The sequence below is a fragment of the Desmodus rotundus genome, chromosome 11 (genome assembly GCF_022682495.2).
Source record: "Desmodus rotundus isolate HL8 chromosome 11, HLdesRot8A.1, whole genome shotgun sequence".
NCBI classification, from domain to species: Eukaryota; Metazoa; Chordata; class Mammalia; order Chiroptera; family Phyllostomidae; genus Desmodus; species Desmodus rotundus.
Genome location: NC_071397.1, coordinates 43,336,982 through 43,351,483, shown reverse-complemented (window position 1 = coordinate 43,351,483; position 14,502 = coordinate 43,336,982). Strand labels below are relative to the sequence as shown.

The following is a 14,502-nucleotide window of genomic DNA, read 5'->3' as shown; positions in this document are numbered from 1 at the left end:
TTTTATATATACTTTGACAGCTCATCAGATACTGTGAATTAAAGGCCTAGGATTCTAAGGACACTTGTTTTAATTTTAACAAAGTTGTCTTTTGACTCATGGCATGCACTTTTAACTTTTCTTTGTTTCTTTATCCTTGAACTAGAGATGATATAGACCTCTGTTGTTGTTGTTGTAAGAATTGATCAAAGACAGTTATTTAAAATGACTGTTGTAATATAAAATGACATTTTCATTTGCACTTAGAAACATATTTGATGTTTTATATATAATGGCCCAGTATAATTTTAAAACATTAACAATTCTGTAATTTTCAAGTCATCTATTGTCATTACTTTGAAAAATAACATTAGATAACTTATTTACCAACTTGTTTGAAGTCTACATTTTAGAGAAGGCAGGATTAGATTTCATTTTAAAATATTTTTTTCATTTTGGTGGTGGAGGGCAGAGTACCTGCTGTGCATGAATGTGCATCAAATTATTGGCTTTACAACTTAAAGGTTTTCTCTTTCCAAAAATTCTATTTATTTATCTTTAGTTTTTGTGCACATTTTTTAAAAGATTTAATTTATTCATTTTTAGAAAGTGGGAAGGGAGGGAGAGAAACATCAACGTGTGAGAGAAACACTGATCAGCTGCCTCTCACATACCCCCAACTGGGGACCTGGCCCACAACCCAGGCAGGGAACCAGCAACCTTTCTGTCTGCAGGAGGACGCCCAATCCACGGAGCTACACCAGTCAGGGCTTGTGCACATCTTTTAATTATTTTCCTAGAACATACCTCCTTTTTCCAAAATTTTAAACCTAGGATTTGACAGTCCAGGGATGAGAGAAGTTAGTATTACACAGAAACTAAAAGTATAAATTTTGAACTATGATTTTAATTCTAGCTATGTTACTTTCTGTGGGACTTAAAAGCTTGGCTTTACGTCTGTGTCCTCATCTGTCAATTGGAGGTATTAATACTGTTTGCTTTAAAGGTATTATAAAGGTATAATATTTTTCACTGGGCTCAAGCTTAAATGTGTATTTTATCCCATGCGCCAGTATTTCTCAAATTGGGTTCCTTGGAATGCTGGGTTTTCTAGCATTTACTCTGAGAAATTTAAAATTGTACTTTAACTTTGATGTTCTTTGTAAATAAAAAGTAAGAATGCTCTGAATCAACTCATCTAGAAGGGCACCTTATAACCTACCACTGCCTGCCTCTGTGCTTACTACTAAATTGAACTCAATAACCCTCTAACAGTAGTGTTTTCCAAACTGTTGGTAACATGATAAAAATCAAGGTGCACTTTTCAACTCTCAATGCCAAAAGAGAAACAATGAATCAAGAAGCTTTCCAGGGAAATACCACATAGTTAAAGTTACATGGGGTACTAGACAAACACACTAATGAAAAACAAACTTTCCATTTTATAAATTAAGCTACTCACATGTTGTTGTTTTTTTAAATCCACACCCCAGGACATTTTTTTTCATTGCTTTTAGAGGAAAGGAGGGGAGAGAGGGAGAAAGAGGAAAAGAGAGACAGAGAAACACATTGACATTGATGGTTCGGTTGGCTTCTCACACCACACACCCAAACCAGGGATTGAATCAGCAACCTGGGTTTGCGCACAGTCCGAATCGAACCTGCAACCTTTTGGTCCGTGGGACGATGGATGCCCCCACCAATTAAGCCACACTGACCAGGGCTTAACTAGCTAATTTTAAGAACTAGATTTAACTGGTGAGTGTCCGCACCTCATCTCGGAAGGAGCTAAGACCACAGGCACCAACCAGGGGAGTATGCCCAGCAACCAGGGAGTATGTGCACCACCGGACACTGTGCACATACCAGGGAGTGTCCGCACCTCATTTAGAAGGGAACTGAGACCACAGGAACCTGGGAGAGTGTGAATCAAGGAAGACTCAGCACACACAACCATAGCCCGGAGGAGGCCTACCATAAAAAAGAGTGGGTGGAAGCCAGGAACACCAGGATACCTCCTGGAAGAGGAAACAACAACAGGTAAGAACAGAAGAAGGTGAAGGAGGGAGTGGAAGTCACACTAAGTCAACCGAGGAACTATCTGAAAATACAAATAAATAGTGAAGAAATTACTAAGAACAAATAATTGAACAAGAGCACGAGAAAAGCCTCAAAACTTTGTACACACGGAAGAACCAGCTCCAACACAACCTGCCCACACCTGCACAAAGAAAAAAAGAGGTGGGGGACAAACCAACCCTCAGATAACCAGCTGGTGGGAAAGACCCACCAAAGAAAGACCCAACAAGAACCAAAAACTAAAGACATACACAGAACCAACATAAACCACAGCCTAAGATGAGTAAGATCGGGAGATCAAGGAAACTGTACCACTAAATCTCACAAGTATTCTATCACAGAAGTTTACACCAAAAACCCAGGGGGTCAGAACAGAGCAACTTAAGAAGCAGAGGTTAACAGGAAGGGTCTCACAAAAAATGGGAAGACAAAGAAACAATCCCCAAATGAAAGGAAAAGAGGAATTGTCAGAAAGAATGCTAAATGAAATAGAGACAAGTCAACTATCAGATACTAAGTTGAAAGCATTGGTTATAAGGAAGCTCAATGAGCTAACAGAGAATGACCAAAAACAACAAGGAAACTACAATGAACTCACTGCAAACTATATCAACATGAAAAAGAAAATAGAAACTATCAACAAGGGCCAAGAGGAAATGAAGAATACAATTTCTGAATTGAAGAACACAGTAGAAGGAATAAAAAGCAGGCTCAATGAAGCAGAGGATTGGATCAGCGAACTGGAGGACAAAGGAGAAAAAAACACCCAGAATGGGCAAGAAAAGGAAAAGAGGCTCAGAAAGAATGAAGAGGGATTAAGGGAAATGCAGGACAACATGAAACGCAATAATATCCGTATAATAGGGATACCAGAAGGAGAAGAAGAAGAGCAAGGGATAGAAAACCTGTTTGAAAAAGTAATGATGGAAAATTTCCCTAATCTGATAAGAGAAAAAGTCACACAAATCCAGGAATCACAGAGAGTCCCAAGCAAGAGGAACCCCAAAAGGCCCACTTCAAGACACATCATAATTAAAATGGCAAAATTCCAAGACAAAGAAAGGATCTTAAGGCAGCAAGGGAGAAACAGGAAATAACATACAAGGGAGCCCCGATAAGGTTAGCAACTGACTTCTCAATAGAAACGCTCCAAGCCAGAAGAGGATGGCAAAAAATATTCCAAGTAATGAGAACCAGAGGCCTGCCTGCAACCAAGACTACTTTACCCAGCAAGGCTCTCAATCAAGATAGAGGGCCAAATAAGGAGTTTCCCAGACAAAAGAAGTCTAAAAGAATATACCTCCACCAAACCAGCTCTGCAAGAGATGCTAAAGGGGTTGCTGTAAGGAAAGGAAGGAAAAGAGAGAGAGAGAGAGAGAGAGAGAGAGAGAGAGAGAGAGAGAGAGAGAGAGAGAAGAACACAGGTACAAAAAATTGGCAATGAATTAGCACCTATCAATAATAACCTTAAATGTAAATGGATTAAATGCTCCAATCAAAAGACATAGAATAGTTCAATGGATAAGAAAGCATGACCCACCCTTATGCTGCCTACAAGAGACCCACCTCAGGACAGAAGACCTACACAGACTGATAAAGTGAATGGCTGGAAACAAATTTCCCAAGCAAATGGACAGGAAAAAAAAAGCAAGGGTAGCAATACTCCTATCAGACAAAACAGACTTCAAACAAAGGGCCATAAAGAGAGACCCAGAAGGTCACTTCATTATACTCAAAGGAAGAATCCACTAAGAAGACATAAACGTTGTAAATACATATGCACCCAACATAGGAGCACCCAAATACATAAAGAAAATCCGGGAATACTTCAAGAAAGATATTGACAGCAACACAATTATAGTAGGGGATTTTAATACCCCACTGTCAAAGATGGACAGATCTTCCAAACAAAATATCAACAATTGTATTGTGGCATTGAACAACGCTCTAGATGAAATGGACTTAACTGATATATAGAGAGCCTTACATCCCAAAGAAGCAAAATACACATTCTTTTCAAATGCACATGGAACATTTTCAAAGATAGACCACATCACAGGACACAAAACAAGCCTCAACAAGTTCAAGAAAACTGAAATCATATCAAGCATTTTCTCTGACCATAAAGGACTGAAACTAGACACAAATCTCAAGGAAAAAAAACCCTAAACACTAAAAAACATGGAGATTGAATAGCATGCTATTAAACAGTGAATGGGTGAATAATGAGATTAGGGAAGAAATCAAAAAGTTTCTGGAAACAAACGAAAATGAACTCACAACAATCCAAAACCTATGGGACACAGCAAAGGCAGTCCTGAGAGGGAAGGTCATAATGATAGAGGCCTACCTAAAAAGAACAGAAACATCTCAAATAAACAACCTAACACTACACCTACAAGAACTTGAGGAACAACAACAAGGACAACCCAGAGCAAGTAGAATGAAGGAAAGAACCAAGATGAGAGCAGAATTAAATGACATAGAGACTAAAAGCACAATTGTAAGGATCAACGAATCCAGGAGGTGCTTCTTTGAAAAGATAAACAAAATCGACAAGCCCTTAAGCAGGCTCCTCAAGAAAAAAAGAGGACCCAAATAAACACGATCAGAAATGAAAGAGGAGAGACTACAACTGATACCACAGAAATAAAAATGATTGTAAGAAATTACTACGAAGAACTATATGCCAAGAAATGTGAAAACCTAGATGAAATGGACAAATTTCTAGAAAAATATAACCTTCCAAAACTCAATGAAGAAGCAGCAGAAACCCTGAACAGACAGTAACACCTGATGAAATTGAAACAGTAATCAAAAAGCTTTCGACACAAAAAAGCCCTGGACCAGATGGTTCCACAGGAGAATTCTACAGAGCATTTAAGGGAGAGCTAACCCCCATCCTCCACAGATTATTTCAAAAAATTCAAGAAGATAAAAGACTCCCAAATTCGTTTTATGAAGCCAACATCATCCTAATCCCAAAACCAGATAAAGACATAACAAAGAAAGAAGACTTCAGGTAAATATTGCTGACGAACATAGACGTTAAAATCCTCAAGAAGATATTGGCAAACCGCATCCAGCAATACATTAAAAAGATCATACACCATGACCAAGTGGGATTCATCCCAGGGATGCAAGGATGGTATAATATTTGCAAATCAATAAACATAATACACCACATAAATAAAAGTAAAGACAAAAACCACATGATCATATCAATAGATGTGGAAAAGCATTTGATAAGGTACAGCACCCATTTATGATAAAAACACTCAGCAAAATGGGAATAGAGGGACCATTCATCAACATAATAAAGGCCATACATGAGAGACCTACAGCCAACATCATACTCAATGGACTAAAACTTAAGAGCTTTCCCACAAGATCAGGAACAAGACAAGGATGCCCTCTCTCACCACTCCTATTCAACATAGTATTGGAAGTTCTAGCCACAGCAATCAGACAAGAAAAAGCAATAAAAGGCATCCAAATTGGAAAGGAGGAAATGAAAGTGTCACTGTTTGCAGATGACATGATAGTGTACATGGAAAATCCTGTAGACTCCACCAAAAAACTACTCAACCTACTAAATGAATTTGGCAAAACAGCTGGATACAAAGTCAATACTCAGAAATCAAAGGCATTCCTGTATACCAACAATGAAACATCAGAAACAGAAATCAGAAAAAAAAAATCCCATTTGATATAGCAACAAGAAAAATCAAGTACCTAGGAATAAACCTAACCAAGGAGGTAAAAGACCTGTACTCAGAAAACTACACAACACTGAAGAAAGAAATTAAGGAAGACACAAACAAATGGAAGCATGTACCATGCTCATGGACTGGAAGAATTAACGTCATCAAAATGGCCATACTACCCAAAGTGATTTATAGTTTCAATGCAATCCCTATTAAAGTACCCATGACATATTTCACAGATATAGAACAAACATTTCAGAAATTCATATGGAACCATAAACAACCCTGAATAGCTGCAGCAATTATGAGAAAGAAAAAAGCAGGAGGGATCACAATACCTGGTATCAAACTGTATTACAAGGCCACTGTAATCAAAACAACCTGGTACTGGCATAAAAACAGGCACACAGACCAATTGAACAGAACAGAGAGCCCAGAAATAAACCCAAGTCTTTTCGGTCAATTAATATTTGACAAAGGAGGCAGGAGCATAAAATGGAGCAAAAACAGCCCCTTCAACAATGGTGTTACATATATAAAAAACAATGGTGTTGAGATCTGGACAGCTACGTGCAAAAAAATGAAACCCAATCACCAGTTTACACCATACAGAAAAATAAATTCAAGATGGATAAAATACTTAAATATAAGTCATAACACCATAGAAGTCCTTGAGGAAAACATCGGCAGGAAAATCTCAGACATTCCATGCAGCAACATCCTCAGAGACACATCCCCCAAAGCAAGGGACATAAAGGAAAGAAGAAACAAATGGGACCTCTTCAAAAAAAAAAAAAAAAAAAAAAAAAAAAAAAAGCTTTTCCATGGCTAAAGAAAACACCATTAAAATGAAAATGTGCAGATAAAGTCATCAAAATGTATCAAATAGATGAAACAAAAATATACAAAGAAATATTTTAAATACAGAATTTAAATACTCAGTGGTTCTCCTAATAGTTTAATTTAACTTTTGTTTCTTATACCAATAAGGCACTAAAAATAGTAAAGGCACTACAGTCTAGCTCACATTCTATGTCAGTAAAATCTTCTCTGATACCTCAGCCTGAAGTGCTTACCTCCTACATTGAACTCTTTACTGAAATTACTATACATAAAATTATCTTATTCCTCTAGCTACCAATAATTAAATGAATAATTAGACACAAGAACAGAGTAGAATTATACTATTTGAAACAGAAAGTCATGGATTTTACACGCGCAGCTATGGAATAACCTCAATGACACTTTCTTGGGGAGGGAGGTGAAAAAACAAGATGCAGTGTATAGTATGTCCTCACCTTGATTTTTTTTTTTTTAAAGAGCAAACTATTTCTGGAAATATACCTAAAAAAACTATTAGGGGGACTATCTTTGTGGAAGGTGACTGGAGGTCTAGGGTGGGAAGGAGATCAATTTTTTGTTGTATTCCCTTTCTCCATGTTTGATTTTTTAAAAACCACTTATTTCAATGTACTACATTTTCAATTTTAAAAATAGAGAATAGAAAATAAAGCAAATGTGTTATTTATACACTATCTTTTGACATCTCTTCAACTGTCATCCTGAAGTGGTATTTAAATTTTACCTTATTAATTTACTTGGTCTGTCCAGAAAGTATCCAGCCATGTACTATGAAATAAGACATTTATTGAAGAAGATACAAGAAACATTGTACACAAGGTGATGATGCCTCAGTCCCCTCCAAAGTAGGCGTCTTGGGACCTCACAAAATCCTCCCAGTGTCTCTTCCACTGTTCAAAGCACTGCAAAATCCTTTGTCAGAATCACCATCACCTGCCCCATCATATTTTCCTCAATCTCATCAACAGTCTGAAATATCTTCCCTTTAAAGCACTTTTCATTTGCACTTAGTTTTCATTTGATTTTAGTTTTTGGAAAAGTCAGAAGTCGCAGGGTGCCAAACCTGGGCAGTAGGGGGCTGAGTCACTTGGGTCATTTGACATTTCACCAAAAAACTCTGCACCAGACGGGATGCAAGAGACGATGCATTGTCCTGACGAAGCTGCCAATCGTTAGTTGCCCATAGTTGCAGCCTTCTGAATCATCTGAATAGTTTCCAGGGAGTAATGTTCAAGCTTAACACAATTTTTGATGGAGATTTGTTGCCCTACTCACTCAGTTACTTTGAGTGTGAAAAGCCACACAGTACACACACGCTCACTCAATGGGATCTACCATCCCCACTGACTAGTACACTGAAGTCATTGCTCACGGCATGCACATTCCAATCCACTCTCCTTGGCTGCCAGGTTACATCCATGTCGTGCAAACCTCATTATATTCACAATGGCTGGACTTTTTCTGGACAGACCTTATACATCCTGCTGGCTCTCCTGTATCTTATATCCCTTGCTAACATCTAAACTTAGTTCCTGCATTAAATGCCTTCTTAAAAGTACAGATTAAATTACATCAAAAGGTCAAATATCTGTTTAAGTCAGGACGATTAAGTATGTTGAATTTGCTACCCTCTTTAACCTAGTAAAAGTGAGTTCTTTTAGTAATTTTTTAAATAATTGCTTATAATTCCTGCTAATGAAGTGTTAATTTTCTTGATCTTGCAAGCTCAGTGTGAATTTAAATATAGTTGAATAGCAATTACCTGGACCTGTTCCAGATTAACTACATTTCTTAATATATTATTTTAACATGAAAAGAACATAATGATTTAAAAAAAATCTTAATATATTCTTTTTCATTCTGTTCACTTTCTCAAAAGGACATTGTTGGTATTTAGAGAGAGGGATAAATTTCAATGGGGTGAAACTGTCTTGTTCACTAAAGAAAATTTAGCATCCATGCCCCACAGGTACTAAATGCCAGTATCACATCCCCAGTCACTGCAATGACCAAACAATTGACCCCACTTACTTCCAAATGCCCTTGAAGAGAGAAATGCAGGAAGAAAAAATACTATGCCCAGTTAGTTGAGAAACACTGCTTATTGAACTAAGGTATAAAAAGTGTATGTGTGTGTGAAACACACACACACACAATTTCCACAACTGTAATTCAACCTTTTAAAAACAATGCTCAGCCACCAGAAGAGAAATGACCAGCAAAACTCATAATTCATATTAATCAACTAGTCATCCACCCCACTATATAATATTAACAAATATCAAGCCCCCCAAAATGCTGAATGAGTGAATGAATACTGGCTTAATCTAATATAATAAATAGTTCAAGAAGTTCCAAATATAATCAATTTTTATATATAGTAATGATCCCAAAACCAATGCAAGAAATTATTTTAAGAAAACTAATGAGTCAAGTACATTACCCAGATTAAAGCTAGCTTGTAAAGTTATAAGGAAATTTAAGTTTTTTTGACAGCCACTCCCAATATGCCCATCTTCCACAACGTTCCTCTCCTCCCAATTAAGCTTTATGAAAATGGTGATGTAAATAAGTGGCACACACTTCCTGGAAGCAACCCAATATAAAGAGCAAACAATACTGATAGCACTAAGATAAATGTAGTATCTTTCATTGCTACTTTACCTTTTAGAATTTGAGAAACCTGTTATTATCCTGACTCACTCAAAACGAAAGAAAATCAATAAACCAGAAAGTGTAAGCAACTTCTATACTTGTAGGTTTCACTATATTCTCCAGAAACTCACCTTTTGCTGAGGCAAAAATTCAAAACAAACTGAATTCATTTTAAAATAAATGCAACAACGAGGATTATGCAAGCTCAAAACCCCAACACTTACAGAATATTAAATCTGAAACCCACTAACTCTGACAAATGTGTATCCTTTCACCTTTGCCTTCTTGAAGTATTGTGAGTAACCCAATTTTACAGTAAAAGCTCAGACAGAAAATGTTAAACGATAATCTTAGGGTTAGAAAGCAAGACAATTTCTAGTACTGCTTTTAGACTGTTCCAATAAATTCTATAATTGTTAATCACTGCTTTGCTCAACTCATTAAAAGGTTAAGCAGTAATGGCTAAGATACATTTTTAAAGATACGATAATGTTTCAAGTTACTCCCACTTGACAAGATCACTAACATAAATAGGTTACTTTTAAAAAATTATACAAAATGTTCTAGAGGGGAATCAAACATCAAATACACTCAGTACCTATTTAAATAATGGAGACCACTTCCAAATTACCGTGGGATTTTGCTGCATGAAATCTTTCATTATTTTTCAAATCCACAAACCCAGCATTTGCTTTACTAGTGTTTCATGTAGCACGGGTTAATAAAAACAATTTATGTGTTCTAACACTAATCACTTAAAACTAATAAGGAAATTACTTTCATACTGATAAAAAAAAATGCTGTTTCATCCATTTTCAATATTTTTTAAGTGATACCTCTATAATGTTGCACACCCTTAAAAAGTTCAACTTGCCTAAGGTTCCATTTTCCCAGAAATACTAATCCTGCTTATAAATACTGCTGGCCAAGAATATTTAGAATAATTAGCCTTAAACCCATCAGTGGACATTGTTATCTGGGGAAAAAAAAAACTTTCAGCAAAGCCAGACTTTTAACACTTTTCACTGATTAAAAAAGCTGACCTAACTTATAAATGAAAGACTTCCTTTTATGGGCATCTTACTGAAGTGTATTTTTGTATCTAGAATAAGTCTTTACATCTAAAAGACCAATTAAGAATGAGTGGGTACTGCCAGGATAGTGAAATTGGAAAATTCCAACAATTCTCTGAAAAAAGGATTCAAAAGAATGACAGGATCTCTAATTTTGCCCCAGGTATTTACCACACTGTTACCCTACGAAGGCTTTTTTTACATTGCCTATATATACATCCTCCTAGACAAGCCACTTAACCACACAAAGTTGAGTTTTTTATGTTTTTGTTTTAAAATAATGAACCACCACCAAGTAATTAGTGACAATAATGTACATACAGCAATGGAGAATTTTTTGTATGGTATCAAGTATTCCTGATCTTATAAAGCGAAGATTTTAGAACTTGGGAGGTTAGGAATTAAGTGAAATGTAATCTACTCTGAAATGCTAAAATGATCCACCATTGTTCCACCTTAAATTCAGTCTCTTTCCAAAACAACTTCTTTATGATGTATTCAAGCTAACTCTAAGGTGACCTGTATAAATCGTGTCTTTTTCCTCAAGACAACCTACCCAAAATCTTCACCATAACCAGAAGGAACTCCTTGAAATTTCAGACATAACTCGAAGTTTTGTAATCAAGTTGTAATCAAGTCCAAATGTAAACCCACAAACTCCGATTTCTACCAAAATGTTAACATTCTAAATCCTGGTTAGAATGCAATTACTGGAAAGCACTGTTCTTGTGCAAGAAAAGAAAAGGTCTGAAACGGACCAGAGCACAGGTCCACAAGAACCTCAGGCCTCTCGGTTTCAAAATAATGGGGGGGGGGGGGGGGAGGTAGGACGGAAGCAACCGTACTACTCGAAGGGTGAAAGCAAAAGAGAAGTGGACTATGGAAAAGCCGACCCACGGGGACGTTCGAGCCCTGGGCACACATAGAGACACCTCCTCTCTAGCGGAGAGAGCAACCTTTACCGTGAAAGTGGTGCATCAAGCAAAGGCAGAAGGACACTTTCTCCACACCCTCACCCCAACCTCTCGCCTAGCAAGCAGGGGTCGGCAAGGACTGCTCCTCCGAACATCAACAAAGGCCCCTTCAGTCCCAAGGCGAAACTCGAACAACAAAGGCCCGCAGACAGCCAGGGCCCGGCCGGGGGCGGGACAGATGAAAGCTGGAGTTGAGGCAAAGGAATAAACCAGAGGGGGCGGAGGCTGGTCGGAGTGGGAGACAGAAGCGCACAGACGGGGGGCGCGGTAATCCCCAGTGCACAATAAGGAGGAGGAAGATGGGGACCTGGCCTCCATTCCACCCCTACCCTCTCCCTGCGGCGCAGAGGGCTCCAGTCTTCTCCGTCTACATCTCCTCGGCTTCGGGGACCGCAGAGGCCGAGCTGGGAGAAGGAAAGGGGAGGGGGATTTTCCGCCCAGACCACGACTCCCTTCCCCCAGCCGGGAGCTACGGACAACAGCAGCCACAACCGCACGCACACAAAGGCGCCTTCCCCGTACTCCCCGCTCCCACCCCGGCAGCGGCTACTACGAGTCCAAGGCAGAAAGGACCAACGCTCGGCCACCAGGCGCTCGCTCGTCCTCTTCTCCTGGCTGGGGGAAAGGGGGAGGGGACCCCCAGGCACTCTCACCTGGCACAGCTGCTGACAGTATTCTGTGGCCGCTTCCACGGCCGGCACCTGGCTCTCCCGCAGCTGTCGCTCCAGCTCTTGGAGGCGCTCTCCCAGGCGCTGCAGCTCGGCGACGCAGCCGCCTCCGTTGCGACTCAACCTCTCCTGCTCGGCCTCTTCGTCCGCCATTTTCACACCCCGCTCCGTCGCGTACGCACCTGGGTCACGTGATAACACAATGCCACGTTCGGAAGGGTCACGTGCCGAGCGCGCTCGCACGCTGCCGAGCACGTACAAAGGGCCCGTCGGGGATGATGAGGGGCGCGGTGGGCAGAATGGCGCGAGGGAGCTGGGGTGGGGGGGGGGGGAGGTGAAGGGAAGGGGAAAGGAAGAGGGAGGGGTTGGCGCGGTGCGGAAAACCGCGGTTTACTTTCCCCCGGCGGGAAGTGGGCGGCAGCGGCCGAAAGGGCGGGCCGGTTCAGGCTCATTCTCGGTCACGTGGGCTCCTCGCTCGAGGGAAAATCCTGGGGCGGGGCTGCCCTTTAGATCGTCCCCGCCCCCGGCTTGGCTTTACCCGCTCTCGGGAGCCCTCCACAGACGTGTGCCCCAGTTCCCCAAGAGGACTAGTGTGGGTCGTCTGGGGCAATGGCAAGCCAGAGACAGGGGAAGAAAGAGAAAATGAAATACCTACACATGGACCTTGAGCGTGAGAACCAAAGCGAGAGTCTGAATTGTCAAATTTGTCTGACTTCTCACCAGGCTGGGGAGGAGGGATCTAGTGTCTGAGGTACCAGCTCTCGCCCCACTCTCTTCTCCAGCCCTCCAAATGCCTCTCCCCTGAAACGCGATTTCTAGGAGGTGGAGGCAACAAAGAAAAATAACAGTTGCGTCAGAACAGAATGAAATTCAAATCCTCATCGGGAGAACGGAGCAAACTCCTGAAAAGCATAGCTTGAAAAATTAGACCATGAAATTGTGCACATTGTAACAAGAGGACTTTAAACCACGAAAGAATTTCTAGAATAAGTGATAGCTAACTAATCTGTTTCACTGTGATTTAAGATTCTTTCTCCTACACACTACATAAATCACTATCACTGAAAACACGCTATATATGAAAGGACTTAAAAAGAAAGTAGGTCATGAGAAGAAAAAAACAGCAATAAGGACTCCATTAAAAACTACAACAGAGGAGGAGAAACTGATGCTAAAATAAAAGAATATTATCCAGAATTAGAAATTCAACAGCACTTTTTCCTGGGCTGCAAATAGAGCTAGCCTTCCGGACCATATTTTATTTACCAGCTGGAAAGAATAAATACCCGGCACTTGAACAAAAACGGTGTAGGTACTACAAAAATTCAAATGGTTAACCCTAAAGTTCAGAATAAAACAAATACTTTGTTAGGAAGCACAAAATAAGACAAGAGGCTTATCTTTCTTACAACCGAATGGTCTACAGAAATTCAGATATAATGATATTGAAGAGAAACCTAATCTTTTCACTGTCATATACCAAGAGAAGCATATTTTTCTAGTACAAGCATTTAAAATAAAAGAACTATCGTGTGCAGCATCCTTTTCAAGAGCTTTCTCGTGTTAATAGAAAGTGTTCTACATAGTATGTTGTCCAGAATGAATGTTTTGTAATGCATCAGTGGTACATTGTTTTTGAAGTGCCATTATGTAAGGTGAGTGGACACAAACTGAACCCATTATGAAAACCAGTATCAGCTAAAGCATTAGTACAAAACGTGTGCTGATACTACATATTAACAAGGCAGGTTCTTCGCATATTTACTCATGGAAGAAGCTAAGGAGAACACTCAAAGGTAAAGTACAAGGATGTAAAATTACCACCGAGACCTGGCTGGCGTGGATTAGTGGATCGAGCACCTGCCTGCAAACCGAAATGTTGCCTGTTTGTTTCCCAGTCAGGGCAGGTGCCTGGGTTGCTGGCCAGGTCCCCATGTGGGGGCATGTGAGAAGCAACTGATAGATGTATCTCTCACACCTTGATGTTTCTCTCCCTCTCTTTCTCCCTTCCTTCTCCTCTCTATAAAAGTATAATAAATAAAATCTCCTGTAAAAAAGTGTCACTGTGAGCTGAAAAAGCAGCAATTGGGACAGCTAATGGATTTTTAATATTTGCAGCTCACTTTCCCAAGTACTTTAGATATCCAAATCAGGATTCTCCAATTTATGTTATCTTAGGATGCCATTGAAAACATAAAAAGTGAAAAATATGGGATTAGCCAAATGTACCAGTAAATCCAAGGACAGATAAGGCATCAAAGGTTAGCAAAGCATATTTTCACTTCAAGTATAATGGCTTATACCACACCTAACTTATAGAAAGGAAAAAAAAAGAAAAGAAAGGAAAATATATCCAAATGTTAATTTTTTAAAAATAACCTGAGAATGTAGGTCATTCCCACCTCCTGCCCATGATAGTCCTAAAACCAAGGAGATTTGATTAGCAAATTGATTCTGAGCACTATTACTGTCTTGCAAATGTCGCTCAGCATAGATGACTTAAGTC

General features: G+C 39.5%; 1 protein-coding gene across 4 annotated transcripts in view; it reads right to left on the bottom strand.

Annotated features, from left to right (window-relative positions):
• The window catches only part of ZNF292 (zinc finger protein 292), a 98,738-nt gene extending 85,999 nt beyond the window's left edge, over positions 1-12,739 (bottom strand). Inside the window, exons 1-2 of one of the 4 annotated variants that reach the window (XM_045188536.2) lie at positions 12,652-12,739; positions 11,982-12,178 (exon numbers count right to left, since the gene is read on the bottom strand). In XM_045188536.2, the coding sequence (XP_045044471.1) occupies positions 11,982-12,178; positions 12,652-12,655 (201 nt within the window). In that variant the 5' untranslated portion in view covers positions 12,656-12,739. Of the gene's footprint in view, positions 1-11,981; positions 12,252-12,651 lie in introns of those variants that run through there. The other 3 variants (XM_024551679.4, XM_045188538.2, XM_045188537.2) reach the window with 3 other exon arrangements.
• Positions 12,740-14,502: the final 1,763 nt, after the last annotated feature.